The 15,802-nt window shown below is 56.7% G+C and overlaps 4 protein-coding genes across 4 annotated transcripts; 3 read left to right on the top strand and 1 right to left on the bottom strand.

The window, feature by feature from the left end:
* The first annotated feature begins 480 nt into the window (after positions 1-480).
* On the top strand, positions 481-1,728 carry QBC33DRAFT_367200 (uncharacterized protein). Its single transcript, XM_060423961.1, has one exon. The coding sequence runs from the start codon at positions 696-698 to the stop codon at positions 1,458-1,460; it is 765 nt and encodes a 254-aa protein (XP_060285160.1). The 5' UTR covers positions 481-695; the 3' UTR covers positions 1,461-1,728.
* On the bottom strand, positions 1,629-2,865 carry QBC33DRAFT_489235 (DNA-binding protein). Its single transcript, XM_060425445.1, has 2 exons — positions 2,748-2,865; positions 1,629-2,691 (listed from the first exon to the last, which is right to left on the bottom strand). Exon 2 carries the CDS (start codon positions 2,679-2,681, stop codon positions 1,998-2,000), a length of 684 nt encoding a protein of 227 aa, XP_060285159.1. The 5' UTR covers positions 2,682-2,691; positions 2,748-2,865; the 3' UTR covers positions 1,629-1,997.
* A 161-nt stretch (positions 2,866-3,026) lies between these two features.
* On the top strand, positions 3,027-4,802 carry QBC33DRAFT_557705 (uncharacterized protein; the record flags this gene model as incomplete). The annotated part of the gene is made up of 2 exons (XM_060429822.1): positions 3,027-3,771; positions 4,696-4,802. The coding sequence occupies 2 exons, from the start codon at positions 3,027-3,029 to the stop codon at positions 4,800-4,802; spliced, it is 852 nt and encodes a 283-aa protein (XP_060285158.1).
* Positions 4,803-6,766: 1,964 nt separating this feature from the next.
* QBC33DRAFT_367132 (uncharacterized protein) lies at positions 6,767-10,938 on the top strand. Its single transcript, XM_060423960.1, has 2 exons — positions 6,767-6,990; positions 7,049-10,938. Exons 1-2 carry the CDS (start codon positions 6,926-6,928, stop codon positions 10,701-10,703), a joined length of 3,720 nt encoding a protein of 1,239 aa, XP_060285157.1. The 5' UTR covers positions 6,767-6,925; the 3' UTR covers positions 10,704-10,938.
* Positions 10,939-15,802: the final 4,864 nt, after the last annotated feature.

Raw genomic sequence — 15,802 nt, 5'->3', positions numbered from 1 at the left:
ATGGCGGATCCGCTTCAGCGGCTGAACCAAGACAAGTGGTGGCCCCCGACCGTCTTCCTTTCGCCGCGTGTCTACGTTGCAATTGTGTCGAGTTTTTTTCATTATCTTGTACGGGCAGAATAGGCAATTGGCCCTAGATTGTGTCTAAGTTTAGAAATCTGCCTTGGTGGGTATTTACACCCTTTTCTCTTTCTCAATTCGTTGGATGCGTACGCGATGACTTCCAGAGTGGCCACTCTCCCAGATACTGAAACATGGTGGAACATGGTGACTTCCAACCTAACCTAGATTCCTAATTATAACCATGTCAGCGGTTAATACTGGCTGCATGTTCCAATATCGCTGCATGCAGGCTAGATAAGCAGCCTCCATTGGCGCCCTTGCCGCTTACCTGGGCTCTTCAATCAGGCCCTCAACCCAAAGGTGGCCTCGCCCAGGAGTATTCCAAAAATATCTAGATGCTTTAGAGCCTATCACAAGAACCCCGGGGACTCTTGGACTCCCCATGGTTAGTAGATATAGTTTGCGAGCAGGAGGTCTGGCGAGCTCGACGCTTTCTCGATGTCAGCTCATCAAGCCACCTCAAGTCATCAACTCTTTTGGCTGACTTCACACTGGTTTTGTTTCCCCCTGATCCGTTGATTAAACTCTCTTATCATATCGCTCTACCCACATACCAGCCCTTAAGTGTCAATATGGGCTGTGGCCCAAGCAAACCCCAAGCGAAACGCGGTGCCCAACAACAGCAAGGCGGGGTGCTCACCATCGGAGCTCCGCAAGATGTGATGATCCACGTTCCTCGAAATCGAGTTGATGAACACGGCCGTCCAATACAACAGATCACACGAGACATTGATCGTGACATGCTTTCCGCTGCCCTCAAGCATGTTGCGCGGTATATCGCTCAGCGTAGGCAGCATGTCACAACAGTTGCCGTCGGCGGGGCAGTCAACATTCTATATCTACGATCTCGTTCAGTAACCCATGACATCGACGTCTTCGGCTCGGATTTCACCAACCAGGATCGAAGCCTCCTGGACGAAGCCATGCAGGATGCTCGGCGACGCTTCCCAGAACTCGGGACGGACTGGCTCAACACTGAAACGCAAATGTGGATGACGGGGCCAATGCATCAAGAGCTCACTGCTGGCGCCAGACGGCAGGATGTTAGGATTTTCGACGAAGCCGGCCTGACCATCTATGCTGCCCCGTGGGAATACGCCTTCTCCGCCAAGATCAGCCGTATTCTCACAGGTGGTCATCAAGCCCGGCCATATGATCTCGCAGATGCTGTCACTTACATCCACCAGTACATTCGTACTCATGGCAACCAACCGGTCAGAGTAGCTACTGCCCTAGGGTGGGCAAGGCTGTACCATCACGAGATGACTGAGAATATCCTGCGCACTCGTGTGAACAGCGAGTATCGAAGGCACTACTCTACCAATGCCTTTGTCTAGGATGAGACAAAGAGACAAGATGATTATAAGCTACTCATCCTTTCATTTTCTCAGGCCTCCCTTCTTTGCTTTCCTTTTTTCTTTCTATCTGTTTTTTTGCTTATTTCTCTCTGGTTTCTTATTTCTCCCCCGGCTCACCAACCCAACCCCCCAACTCTCCCCCCTTTTCTCCCCATCTCCCCTTTTTTTTTAAAGAATATTGGACAGAGAGAACAGAGAGGTCAGACAGAGCAAGGAGATATGATTGGGGAAAGAAACAATGTTGTACAATATAGAGCCCTGCGTGTGAGAAGAGTGTGTATTTTTAAGTTTAGTTACGTTTAGTTCTGGGATTTGCCTTGGTGGTGGCCTGCATTTATAGCCATTGGAAGGTCATTTCTTTGTTATGTCTTTGTCGTGGTGGGCAAAAAGGAAGTTGTAATGGATTTGCTGGTCAAATACTTGCGATAGACAGGTTTCTGTGGAAATACAAGACTTAAAGACAGAAAAAAGAACGGAAGATATGACCGGTTAGATCTGATGGCCAGAGGGTGAAACTTAAGTGAAGTATATGTGCGGCGTCCAAAGTAAGATATTCTTGGCCAAAAAATCCGGATCAGCCCGAGAATCATCCTTTCCTTCCAAAACTTCTTTGTCATGTGTAGGAATAACCAGAGTCTCTGCCAGAGGCGGGGCTTTCACTGCCCAGTCTGGCACTTTTTCATATGGTCGTAGGTGATCTGGAACGTTCCTGAGTACCTCCGCTTCCTCTGGGGTGATTAATGGTGTCATATCGCGCCTAAGTCCAATCTTGACCCTTTGGTTGAAAGATCTGACAAGCAAATACGTACATCCAGCAAGAAAGGCGTATCGCTCTGGATCTGTATGGTCTGGGTCCGGTATGTCTTTAATAGACCATTCTTGGTGCCGCCAGAAAGCTTCGAGGGTATTGCGATAGCCAAGAACGTGGTCAAGGATAAATAGCTCGTACAGTCGATAAAGGGCAAATAATGATGAATCCTCGAAGTAGCCTGTAGGAGCTGCAAATTTCCTGCCTGCGACTTTGGACAGGTACTGAGTCTGGTCTTGCAAGATGATCTTGGGTGGCGGCGGAGGAAAGGTAGGAAAATCCTCAGGAGAAGGCACGTAATCCCTGTCGCCCCCCGCTGACTCTCGTGAGTCTTGACGCAAGATTCCAACGCGTCGCCCCCATTCTGTAACTCTGAACCACCACCGGGACATGGCAGATATACTGAGTCAAGTTCTATTAGCCAATGTCAATAATATAATAGAGAGACATGTACCTACCAAGAGTCTAATATTCAGGGCTTGAATTAGTCGCCCCGTGGGGTAACCTGTTGATAACTTGCCAAATGTGTCCCACCACAGAAGATCAAATGCTGTCGTTGTGCTACCTATTTTGACACGTGATCGTGCTCACGTGCCCTTGTCTCCAGTCGCAAACTACCTAGCTAGGTACCTAGCAAGGTTCGTTAACCACTAATAGAATTGGAACTGTACCTGCCCAGCGATAGCAGCGACGACGAGGGTTCCGGTCCAGAAACGCCTAGTCGGCGAGCTCGACCCATGCCGTCGAATCCCGCGGCGCAGCCCCCGGACGCTTCAGTCGGCTCTTCGACAGAGAGCAGGACTAACAGCAGACTCACCACGGGTCAGCAGTACTGCACTCAAGAATGCCTCCGCGGTTTGCTCGATGGCGGGGCCTTGGACAAGTCGTGTCCCAACGCGCACAAGCACGGGCACGACCGCCATCAGATCAGTGCATCGGTGTTCTGCACACTCATGCAACGACAGCTTGCCGAGGATTTGGACGCGAATTTCGCACTAATTGGCCTGCCCGGATCACGCGGCGTTCCGTTCAGGGTCAGGCTCGCGTCGCACGGGTACACGCTTGCTGCCAAGTGCACCCCCCCCGATTTCGTCGCTCATCTGACGCACGAAGCTGCCGTTTACGGCCGACTCCGCCCTATCCAAGGCATTCATGTGCCTGTCCACTTGGGGAATATCAATCTCGTCCAGCCCTACTATTACGAAGGCATTGCAGAACTCACACATGTCATGTTCTTGAGCTTCGGAGGGAACCCCATCCACGAACACATCAACGCTGCTAACCGTACACAACTTATCGAGCAAGTCGAGAGCTGTTTTCATGCGATCCATATGCTCGACGTCCTGCACCGTGACGCCAAGTCTCGCAACATTATTCGGCATGAGGGGAGCGGCAGGGTGATGGTCATTGACTTTGAGCGTGCCGAGTTGCGCACTCCTCGGCCGATGTTGGGCGTGATCTCGCCAAATCGAAAGCGAAGAGGTGAAAGCGGGCTTGCCAAGAGGCTGGCTAATTCAGCTAGTGCATATGTACGGGAAAGGAGGCTGCTCACTGCCGAGCTATCAGCACTTGCTCAAACTCGTTCGCTAAAGAGAGACGCCGGACTGTCTTAGCCATGATACCTCGTCTTCACGATAGCATCGACGACAACATCGAGGCACGCCTGTTCCTTACGCAAACACGCCGCTGGCCTAGGGCCCGCATCGTAATTAAGCTCACCTAGGCCGCAAGCGATGGTGGCGGCCGCCCGCGATCGACTAAAGAAGATAAAGTAGTGAAGAAGCTGGCGGTAAACGTCGCGATCAGCATTTTGGCCGGAGTAGGTTCGGCCTGCCTTGTCGTCGGGAGGGGTTACTAGTGGGAAAGGCTCTGTACCTCCACAGACGCTGAAGATGACAGATTCATCTCCCATGCTGCTACCTTTGACGTGATGAACCTAGGCCTGGCTAGGCTTGCGCATGCACGCATCACTATCCTCGAGACTAAGAACAATGATGTCCGAGAGTCAGAACAGGTGGTCGCTCGGGGACCTTCTCTCGGGAGTTGATGGTTGTTGAGGCTGCGGCTGGTTCGGTTTCACGGCGGGGCCTTCTCAAACAGAGTCAAAGAAGGGAGATCAGAAATGTCAACATGAATGTCGTACGCCATGAAGAAGGCGCTGATGCGACGGGCATCGGCCATTGAAACTGGCGTGCTTAGCGTCGGAGGTTAGGGCGCGGACGGATCAGTGACGTTGTTTTCCAGGCCCTCCTCAAGCGCTGCCAGTTCTCTTGCTATGATCGGCCTTTCCGAGCGCCAGGGACTGACGGTAGAGGGGTGGCCCTGCTGGGGCCGTCGCGGGGGGACGGTTAGCGACGAGTCACCTGCTTCCCGGGTAGCCTGAACCGCTGGCCCCTGATCCTTTAGAGCTACACGCCGGATACATCAAGCCCATGCTCGCGGACCAGCTCCTGCCACCAGTCTACCGAGCCAGGGATCCAAGCGGTGCCGGCGTGGCGCAAGCCCGGTCATAGCCAAAGAGAAGAAAAAACAGAACCCATACGGAAAACGGATCTTACTGGGATATATGCTACAGAGGATGACGATGTTCCCGTCGTGTTGCTGCGCCAAACCCGCTATACTTGGTCGAGCACGCTACTAGGCCGTACTGGGCGCAATTGTAAACAAAACAAGACCCCTGAACTCTCCTTTCCTCTGCCTTCCTCTCGATTCAGCACAATCTCCCGCCTCCCCGATGCTCTACTTGACGCCCTTCTCGACGCGCAGCCCCATGATGCCGGGCACCTAGTCCCTTGGGGATCTCATCGCGACCATCCCGGATGGCACGATGATACAAGTTTGGGCCACACCACTAACTCGATTGTATCCGCTGTCTTGTCTCTATATTATCTCCCTATTCTACAAACGTCGTAGACTTGGCACTTTACGTTCCAGGGCACAGAGAGAGGGATTCTGGCAGGTAGGTACCTGTACGCCAAAGTGATCCCTGGGTGTCAAGTTGTTCACCATTTTCACATCTTCACATATTCTCACTACTCGGAATACCAGCCATTGCTTCCCAGTCTATGACAGCGACAACTCGCCAAGTCCCATCCTTGCCCTTATCTAACATGATATTTGCTAGGCGAACATCCCTATGTGTAAAGACGCACCTTGCCTGGGGCGTTGGCATCAGGTCACGTCAAAACTAAAGACGCAAGGGCAAGGATGTCTTGGATCCAGCAAAGATGACAGAGGCTGCCCGTGTACTTTTGTCGACGGTGGGTATCGCATTTGGCTAGTATCCCTCTAGGTCGATTGGCTGCTCAAGTATGATCGTGTATAGATCACCTGCATCGAGTCTTGAGCGGATGTCGTTGTTGAAATTCGAATTACCGCCATGTTGGTTTGGCTGCGGCGTCGAGGACGGCCAGTCGGGAACAAAAATAAAACGAAACTCCGGTCATTTCCCTTCATGAAAACGCATTCCGGAATCACGTGGCGGTAATTTTACGCGGTTCATACCCGACTTCGAAGGAGAACGACTACTCATCAAGCCACTTACTTGAGTTCCTGGAGCTACCTAGGTGGTGGAGGTGCAGGTTTGGGAGCACGATAAATCTAGCAGAGGTGTGGGAAAAGGAGACAAGGCCTACTCAGCTGGAGTATTCGTTTGCTCATGGGTTTGCTCATGGGGACCTGATGCGTGGGTAAAAGAACGGGAACTTGAGCTCTGAAACCCAAATGTCATCATCATGTCTTAGCCGCTGAAGATTATTATCCATCCAGCCCCGTAACAGCCGCATTTTGCAGGCGCTCCGTCTGTGCGGGATCTGCTCGTCCAGTGTGCGACTCACGGCCTTTTTAGTCCGTGAGTCCGATTGATAATGAACCAAAGCCATGACGAAATGCCCAGTTACCATTACATAGGTAGAGATAGAAGCTTTGAAGCTTAGGAGTACGTAGTACTGACGTACTAGAGACACAGCCACAGCAGTTGGGGGAAAAGATGGAAACATTCTTCAAGGCGCGGTACGGATTGGGTGCCTGTTCCAGAGAATTACTTCGCCTCGTGCCAGCGCCCCGTCCACTAGCACCCCTGCCTAGGTACCTGAGGTGGGCGTGGCACGCGTGCGTAATGAATATGTGTATGTACTACGCGAGGCAAATAGTGCTGCCTGGGTACTTCTTCGGGTCATGCAGGTCCTTCAGGCCCCGGAATTTTGGCAAACTTAAAGTACCCTACGGATTAGCTTGCTGGTCCATTGGTGATGACACTTTCCCCTATTTCCTCAAAATCTTGAGTTCGTCTGGGTCTGATCTTTCACCGAAACTTTGAGGCCTTGCTGAAAGTTTGTGGTCTTGTGCATTTGCATTCTTCATGCATCCGATCTGCACTTGCATTGCAGCAATTCAATTTCAAGACATCCAACGCCACACACCTGATCCGTCGTGACATCAACAATTTTCGTCCATTCCACCTTGAGGTCGAGGTCGAGGTCGAGGTCGAGGAGTCGCAGTTCGCCAATCGACCGCCTTCCCTATCCCCACAGCCGACTTCGCTGCAATCGCACCGCAACCCTGCCCAACGCGGCCTTGATCAGAAGGATAGAATGTTTTAGCGGCCTCGGTGCTGTCAAGCACAGGCTGAAGCAAAATGGACGGCTCGTACGGCAACGTCTTCCAACCCAACAAATCCTCCATTTCTCCCATGTCGCCGATGTGCGTCCCCCCGCGTGGCCTGGCCGTCCACAATTTTACTAACGCGACTCTCCAATAGGTCCCAGAATACCCCGGCAGGCAGCAACGGCCAGTACAAGACGAACGTGAGCCGGCAGAAGACGAAGAAATGGGTCGAGGCAAAGATCCAGAGCTACGATGGTGACGACTGGGGCAATGACTATGATGACGTGCCCGAAGAGCCACTTCCTCCTCCTCCTTTGCGGCCCACGGGCCCTCGATTGCCAGCCAGCCCTCCCTTGACTACGAGCCAACAACAACCTGGCACAACGGGATCCTTTCAACACGCGCCCTTCCCCCCCGCGCCCTTTCAAGCCGCTCCCTCTCCTGCTCAGTCGCCTGGACCGAGAATTTCTTCGGGCGCTCCGCCCTTGCACATACAAACCCAACAGCCGCACCTCTCCCGAACTACTGCGCCCTTCGAAACAGGCTCTCTGGTCTCGCGTCCGTCGTCACTCGGCAGCCCTAACCCCGGCGAGCACCTCGTATCTCCCCTATCGACCAATGTCCCTCCGAGCGCGTCGTCGAGCCTATACTCCGCGGCCCAGGGAAATGTCCGCGGCTTCGTCTCACCCCCACCACAAGCGCAGAGGCGCACGTCGCCTGCGCCGCAGAGTGCAGGCCCCGTGCCGACGCGATTCCCGCCGCGTAAGAGCAGTATGGGACAGCAGGACAGCGTCGAGTTTGTGGACTCTGCACGCCAACAACGTACCTCGGGTTCGAGACCAGGCTCCAGCCATAAGCCTTGGGTGGAAGCGCGACCTGCATCACCGGGGGGTGTGAAGTCGCCGGGTACTCCCTCCAAACAGCTGCCGCTCATAAGGCCGGCGGATATATATAAACGGATGGACGAACAAAAGGAGAAGGACAGGCAGTCTATAGACTCTGGTCGGCCCAGCACGGATAGCATCGTCCGCGGCAGCGGGCGAACCGACTCGCCGTCCAGGTTTCAGCCTGAGCTGGTAGATCAAGGACGACGGATGAGCCCAGTCGCTGATGACGGAGCCGACTCGTCCCGTAGCCTCAGGCCGAGCCTTGCCCCTGTTGCTGAGAGAAAGAGCGAATACGGAATCGAAGGACTGATAGCCAGCTACGAGACCTTGGGACACGAAACTCAGCCTCCCATGGCGGCTCAGGTCGAACCCAACCCTTCAGAGGTTGGCTCTGCGTGGAAAGAGCCGAGTGCCACCAGTGAAGAACCCCAGGAATCTCAGCCAGAGGAGGATCTTCGCCGCTTCTCCACGAGTCCCAAGCTGCCGGATCTTGCGCGCATGTCCACATTTGGCCTCGATATCTTCTCGGGTTCCTCGACGTTCCTCTCTGACGCGCCGCCCTTGCCCACCATCTCTGATACCGCCGAGGTGACGGAGCCGTCGGAGGGGGGAAGTGGTTCCGATGAGAAGGCCGATAATTTGGCAGATACGGAAAGGTCGGCTCCAGGAGGGCCTCGATCTACAGTTGCGAGTCGAAGCCCTCAGCCGAGTCCTGCGAGCTCCGAACAACCAAGTCCCGCTCTCGAAGAGGCATCCTCACTCGCTCTGGCCAAGGAGCCGGCCCTCGATTCCGAGGCATCATCGCACAATGCTGCTCCCGGCATGGCAGACTTTGCAGACGAAACAGAAGAGCATAATGCCGCCGCTGTTACTCCTGCCCTAGAAGAGAGCTCACCGCCTTCAGACGAGAATATGTCTCGCCAACCCTCGCTTCTTGGAGACATTCCAACTCCAAACTACCAAGTTGTTACTCAAGATGCAGCCGTGGCGGTCGGTGACCAGGCAGATGTTTCTCCGGTCAACGAAGCGGCTGAAATCAGCGAAGACACTAGAGTTTCTGTGCCCAAGGGGCAGTTGCCCAGCACTAGCGACAGCAGCAGCGGCATTGACAGCGACAGTGGCAGCGACAGTAGTACCAACGTCGTAGGCGATGTCGAGGCATCGAAGGAAATGCCCCCTGCTTTCACACGCCCCATCTCGCCAAACTCCCGCCCTCCACTGCGGACAGGAAGCCCTTCGAGCTCGACTCGGAATCTTCCGATTAGTTGGCCAAAATCAACGACCGACGAGGAGGCATCCCACCCACAGCCCAGGGATTCCCCGAAGACTCAGGCCTCTAGTCTGGCCCCAGCTACAGCTCATTCCGAGATCAGTCCTACTGCTCCGTTGAACCCGCACAGGACCGACCTGACTGCCATAGACTTCGCTTCACCTAATCTGGAGAGGATCTCTACCATGAGCACAACCAATACCATATCTCCTGTCAAAGAAAGCGATAAGCTTCGGGAGGAAATCATCAAATCGCTTAGCCCTGTTCGTCCAGGAAGCGACTTTGGGGATTTCAGTGTTGGGAAAACATCCGGATCCGGTGAAGGGAGAGCCGTGCGAGAGAGTACCTACCTTCCTGACGTATACGGCGATTACTGGGCATCGAGCGACGACAAGCCCGAAGCCGAACAAGACATTCCGACGATTACCGAGGAAGAGGCCGCGATGCCTCTGAAGCCAGCCGAAGGCCCCGTCCTTGTCAAGGCAGAAGAAGAGCTTTCACAACGTGTGGCATCGCCATCTCCAGCGCCTTCTGGTGCGAGCCCTGGTGACGAAGCACTGCCTCTTTCCAGCCCCTCGACCGGGACGGGTCGCAGGCGGTTCTCCTGGGAGGCCGAGCCAGAACAAGTAAATGCCGGCTCGCCGGCTTCGGGTCTCCCAGTCGAGCCGAAATCCCTCCTAGTTGACGCTGCTACAAAGGCAATCGCAGCGCCAGCTCAGCCGATGCCTGCAGCAGAACAGCCTCCCGCAGCTGCGGCTCAGGACTCCAACCAGCCCATCACTGGTGCCGAGCTGGCCAGTTCACCTTTGGCTGTCGGGTCAGGCCCTGTGGGCATCTCGCATCAGATATCGCAGGCGAGTACTCTCTCGCCGCCATCGGATTTCGCCCCGCCGCCGAAGTCTCCTTCGCCCATATCGGCGACCTCTGATAAGCCAATGCCGCCCGCGGTCGAGAATCGTAGGCTATCTCTGGCCGATGAGAAGTCGCTTGCGGTGGCGTCGGACACGCCGTTCTTTCCCGTCCCGCCAGGGCAACATCCGGCGTTGGCACAGCCGGCACAGCCAGCGCCGTCAGTGGAGCCAGCGTCCCCGGCACAGCCATCACCACATGCAGCAACCCACGGGGCAGCAACCGCGGCGAGGGATACCGTCAACATCATACCCTTTAGGCAGATCCTGGGCATGCAGACGCCGGAGGATCGGATCAAGCTCTTCAATGAGACGAGGGAGCAATTTGCTGTCGGTGACCAGCGGCTGGAAGAATGGATTCAGGTCCTGCGGGGCCAGCACGCGGAATATGCGAACGCAACATCGCAGTTCAACGATTCTTTCAGCCTGCCAGTGGCGGGCACCGGCATTGCGGGCGGCGTCGCCCAGCGTGGTTCCCAACCGACCACGCCGCAGCAGCCTTACTATCAGGCGTATCTCAGTGCGAGCTCGTCGAACCTGGTCGGCGGCCAGGGGACGAGACCGGTGAGCAACCTGCCGATGCCGCCACAACATGGTGGGCCCAGCAGCGGGTTTACCAATTCGGGCAACCAGGTGGGCGCGAAGAGCAAGGGGCTGCTGATAGCGGCGGGCAAGGCTAGCAAGGGACTCTTGAGCAAGGGGAAGAGCAAGTTGAGGGGGAGTGGTGAAAAGGTATTTTTCTAATTCACACACGATACTGACGTCTATTTACACCACCAACCTCCCCCAACCCTCTACTTGCACCGCATCATCATAATTTTGGCCGGGGCTTCGTTGAGGGCAGGATATTTCCATTCTAATCATGTCTGATTAATTTCTTCACTCTTCTTTTCTCTTCCCTTCGCTTCTCTTCGCTTCTCTTTCTGCCAGGCGATTGGAGACGAGTCCCTGGTTTTGGGGCTTTGTCAAATCGGTTGATCTAGTTCTCAGCAGAGTGGTTGTAACCCTCGAATCGCACTTTGGAGATTCGATGATCGGGGAAGAAGACGGATGGAATTGATGATGTATGATGACGGGCGATGAGGGGAGTCGGCGATGAATGCAATATGGAAATTTGATGAACATATCTACTATTTGCCTTGTCTCACAGCCTCTGCCTCCCCTCGACGAGTCCTGGCCTTCTCGTTAGCCCTTTAACCGCCTTTCCCCTCCCTATGATCAGTGATCAGTATCCAGTCCATCTGTTCACTGTTATCATTATTTTTATTATTTTCCTCTTTTCCCTCATCCCCCCGGTTTTCGGACCCCCCTGTCCTGCCCATATAATCCGAAATGAAGACCCCCCCTTACACATGCAGGCAGTAAGCAGCAGCGCGGGCTAGCCACAAGTGTACGGCGAAGTATTACTCGCGCGGGGGGCTAATACTACACTAGCAACTCCATTCCCTCCCAAGTGGCAGCCTAAAAGTCACATAGGTACACCACACACCACACACTTTCCAAGCATGCGGGAAGCGGCCCAGTTATTAATATCTTTTTGCCTCGTGCACTACAGGGCACTGAACCTTCCCCTCCCGCTTCCCCGCAGGGCGAGAGGCGCAGGTCGTGGGGCATCCGCAGCTTTGGTGGTCGCACTCGCACTTCAGCACGGGCCGATGAGGCACGGCGGGCCTCGCTAACAGGAGAATCCCTGCTCGGTCATCATCACCAATTTCAGCAACAATTTCAGCAGGGTCGTCAGCAGAATCCACACCTGGATCACCCTCTGCATCAACAACAGCCGTCCCAGCTCCGTCAATCCACGCGTGCCGCTCCCATCAGACCGTTGTCCGAAGGCTATCAGAGACCATCGCCCCTTTCTGCTGCTGCTGGTGGCAGCGGTAATGCCATCAATCCGGCCCGCCGCCGTGACTCGCAGGCTGAGCTAGTTTCCCCCGTCTCCGAGACCTTCTCATCGCGCCCGACGCCTGCTCCGCCCGAGCACGCACTCGCCGCCGACGACACCATCGCCGATAATCTCGGCATCCCGCTTCCAATCAGTAAGCATCAGCCCAGCTGGAATCCCTTCACCTCCTCGCCTCTCGTGGAGGAGGAAGGCTTCGACCTGGACGCCGCGACTCCTCGCGCGTCCGCCGAAGCAATTGCTCCTGCTGCGCCGGCGACGGAACAGCCCAACCGTGACGAATTGGACAAGGAAGACGGGAGTGCAGGGAGCGCAATCACTGACTATCGGTCCAAAGATTCGTCCGTTGCAGTACCGTCTGAACCGAAGCCGACGGCCACGAGTGGCCCCGCTGTTCAAGCTCCCGAACTCCAACAAACTCAATCGTTGAAGAACCAAGCTCCCGCAATGGCGGCCTACACAGAGTCGAACAGGGCCCTGCCTCAACCCGCCGCCAATTTCCCGCCCCAGGCTTACCAGCAACTGCCCCAGCATCAGTATCAGCAAGGTTATCCCGCGCAACAGTATCAGCAGGGTTATGCGGCGCAGCAGCTGTCGCAGCAGCAGCAAGCTTTCATCGCGCAGCAGCAGCACTACCAGCAATCACAGCAGCAGCCGCACCAGCCGCACCAGCAGCACCAGCAGCACCAGCAGCACCAGCCGCACCAGCACCAGCAGCAGCCTGATCAAGCCGACTCCAATAATACCCCGCATCGCCAATCGTCGTTCGTAGGGCTGCCTCCAATTCGTCGAACCTCGACCTTCGGCGTCAATACCGTCCTCAATAGCCACGAAAGCGGTAGCCAGGATGACGCCGAGTCCAACAGCATCGCCTCGTCTCACCAGCAGCAGGCCGCACCGCAGGGCCAGGGCGGGCAGGCGATTGCCGACAGGGCGGCCACGCCTCAGCAGCATATCGCGAGCCAGGCGCCTGCCCCGAACCAGCTCAACACGGCCCCTGCCCCGGCTCCGGGCGCGTTCATCCCCGGCGCATACCTACCCGCGCAGAACCCGATGCAGGGCCATTACTACCCTCCACATGGCCAGCAATTGCCCAATGCCGCCGCCGCTAGTGTCTCGCAGCAGCTGCTGCTGCAGAAGCAGCCAGCCATGCAGCGCATGCAAGGGGGACAGCAATATCAGGGGGGACAGCAATACCAGGGCGGGCAACAACAACAACCACAACAACAAGCTTTCCTGCCTGGTCAGGTTTACGCACCCGGCCACCCCGGCCAGCCTGGACCTCACGCACAGCAAAGAGGCTTTGCTGGCCCACAATCCCACCCGCAGGCCATGCTGAACGGCGGGCCGCAGCGTATGGGGCAAGGCCCCCAGTTCATGCAGCAGGGCATGCGGCCCCAACCTAGTGCGCTTGCACCAAACACGGAGAACCACATCAAGCTTCCACCTGCCGGAGCCTGGAAGCTCGAGGAGTCGCACCTGTCGCAGCCGCTGCTGGCTGCGAACCGTCACAGATCCTCTCCGACCAGCTCCCCCGAGCAGCCATTCTATGGCTTCGATAAGGAGACGGGCGTCCCGTCAACTAGCGACATGGCCCCACAGCGCCAACAGACCCCCAATGTCCCCGCGCAGGCTCCCCAGACTCCCTCCGGGCCCCCCCAGGGGCAGCATCAGGCGTCTCCAGTTGGGCGGGACTCTCCGGCGAACAATGTCCAAACGTCCCCTGTGAGGTCCTCGGTGCAAGGTGGAACGATGCCAGGGTCCGGGACCGGTGACCTGCCTGCACCGGGTGCGATTCCTGCGGCTGATGAAGGGCGATCCAAGCGGAACTCGGGCATATTCTCGGGTATTCGGGATAGGCTCTCCACGCAGTCGACCGATGGACGGCGCAGTTCGGCTGGCGGTTCGAGGCTGCAGGATTTGAGCCAACCGGGAGCCGTCACAGGTGACGGGGCTTCCGAGTCCAGCATTGCCACAGAGGATATCCGCGAGAGGGATAATCGCCGTTCGCTCCTCGGTCCGCGGGGCTCTGCATTACCTACTGGCAGCAGTACGGCCAATGCCCCGCCGGGGAGCCGTGATAGCGTCGTCGCGCATTCTCCCCCGACGCCAGTGGATCAGAGGATGGCGCAACCTTGGGGGCCGCCACAGCCACAGCCTGCGGAGAAGAAGCGGTCGTTCTTCGGCGGTGGCGCCAGCTCGGCCGGCCAACCCTCCAAGCTCGGCAGGCCTGATATCTCGCGAGTGTCCACGGCGAGCACTGCAGCAAATGAGCAAGCTCCTGCTAGAAACACTATGGATCCGCCGAAGAAACGCTTCTCTGGGTTCACGATGTTTAACCGCCATGGTAACCAGGATCAGGGACTGAAGCCTCCTGGATCCAGTCACTCGGCCCGGCAACCGTTGCAAGGACAAGAAGGGCAGCCTGCCTCTGGGCTAAGCCCGCAGCCGGGGATGGCGACTGGGCAAGAACGCCCCAACGGCATGTCCTCTCGGCCTTTTACCTCGGGAGGTCTCAACCCGAATGCCCCACCACAGACGGGCGCTGCTACCGAGGAGGATCGCGGTAGAAGAACATCTCACGGAGGGAGCTTCCTTTCCGGCATATTCGGCAACCGGTCCGGCTCGAAACCGAGAGAGCCAAAGCAGGTCCAAGCACGGCCGGCGATGGTGCCTCAGGGGGCTCAGCAAGGACAACCCCAGATGCAGTTCGCCAGCCAACAAAACCAGCACCCGCAACAGTACCGCGTGCAGCAGCCATCTGGGCAACAGGCTGGAGCTAGGCCAATGCCGTCGCCGGGTCAGTTCCCCCCATATGCCTCGCAAGCAACGGGGCAGAATTATTTTGCTGGTCGGGGCGCCCCTGGGGGGCAGCAGTTCGTCCCTCTGCAGGGACAGATTCCAGGTCAGCGTCAGCCATCATTCCAAAACATGGTGCAGCAGCCTGGAGCTCCCGCGGGCCAGCAGCAGTGGAACAGAATGCCTGGCCAACCCGGAATGGGTCCCCAAGGACAGACCCAGCAATTCGTCCAGCAGCCAGCTCCTGTCCAGGCTCAACAGCAGGGTGGCCAGTCCGCTATTCCAGCAGCTTTGACGCCAGGTCTATCGCCGTTGCAGGCTGCTGCCCAGCGTCGGGGTCAGGGAACTCTTAATCAGGGACCGCAGCCGGTCGGGGGGTCTCCTTTGGGACAACACCCCCTGCGATCGAGCGCACCTGTGCAGACAGCTGATGTCCCGGCCCAGAAAGAAGGAGATGGAGAGGCTGCAGTATCCCAGCCTTCCCCGCCGCAGGAGAGCGGTTCACCACAAGTGGATCTGCCGGTCACGCAGACTTCCCAGCAGGTCTTGCCGACTGCAGTTGATCAATCACGGGTGCAGACTGCCTCACCCGTCAGCCTGGAGCAGCCGGCTCCGGTGCAGCCGGCGGGTGCAGCTCAGGCTGTGCAGAATCTGACTTCGCCGCGGTCTTCGCAGCCGTACTCACCTACTCCTCCCCCTCAGTCACCCACGCAGAACTCCATCCAGCTACCTCCACAGCGTAGCGATGCGGGTGACCAAGAACTCGCTCCAGAGCAGAGAACAAGAAGTCCGTCCGTTTCGGCCGCCCCTCAGAGCTCGCAGAACAGCATCCAGTCCTCTCCCGTCATGAGTCTCGCGTCAGACCACCCCAAGAGAGCGCCTGGACCAACGGTAGCCCAGCAGGCAGCCAATAACCAACTCTCACAAGCAGCAATGATGCAGCAGCAGCAGTACCAACAGCAACAACAGCAGACTGTGCAGACATTGCCGTCTCAGGCTTCCTCTCCGTCTGTATCTCCCGCCCCTCAGTCGGGTTTGCAGCCCCCTTCAGCCAGTTCAACCCCCCAGCCTCCAAGCCAAGGCCCAACAGCACTGCCAGGAATGCCAGGCCAGCAACACCTGGCTCAGCAACCTATCCGCC

This window comes from Phialemonium atrogriseum (genome assembly GCF_030411735.1).
Source record: "Phialemonium atrogriseum strain 8032-3 unplaced genomic scaffold QBC33scaffold_8, whole genome shotgun sequence".
NCBI classification, from domain to species: domain Eukaryota; kingdom Fungi; phylum Ascomycota; class Sordariomycetes; order Cephalothecales; family Cephalothecaceae; genus Phialemonium; species Phialemonium atrogriseum.
This window is presented reverse-complemented; position numbering and strand designations above follow the sequence as displayed.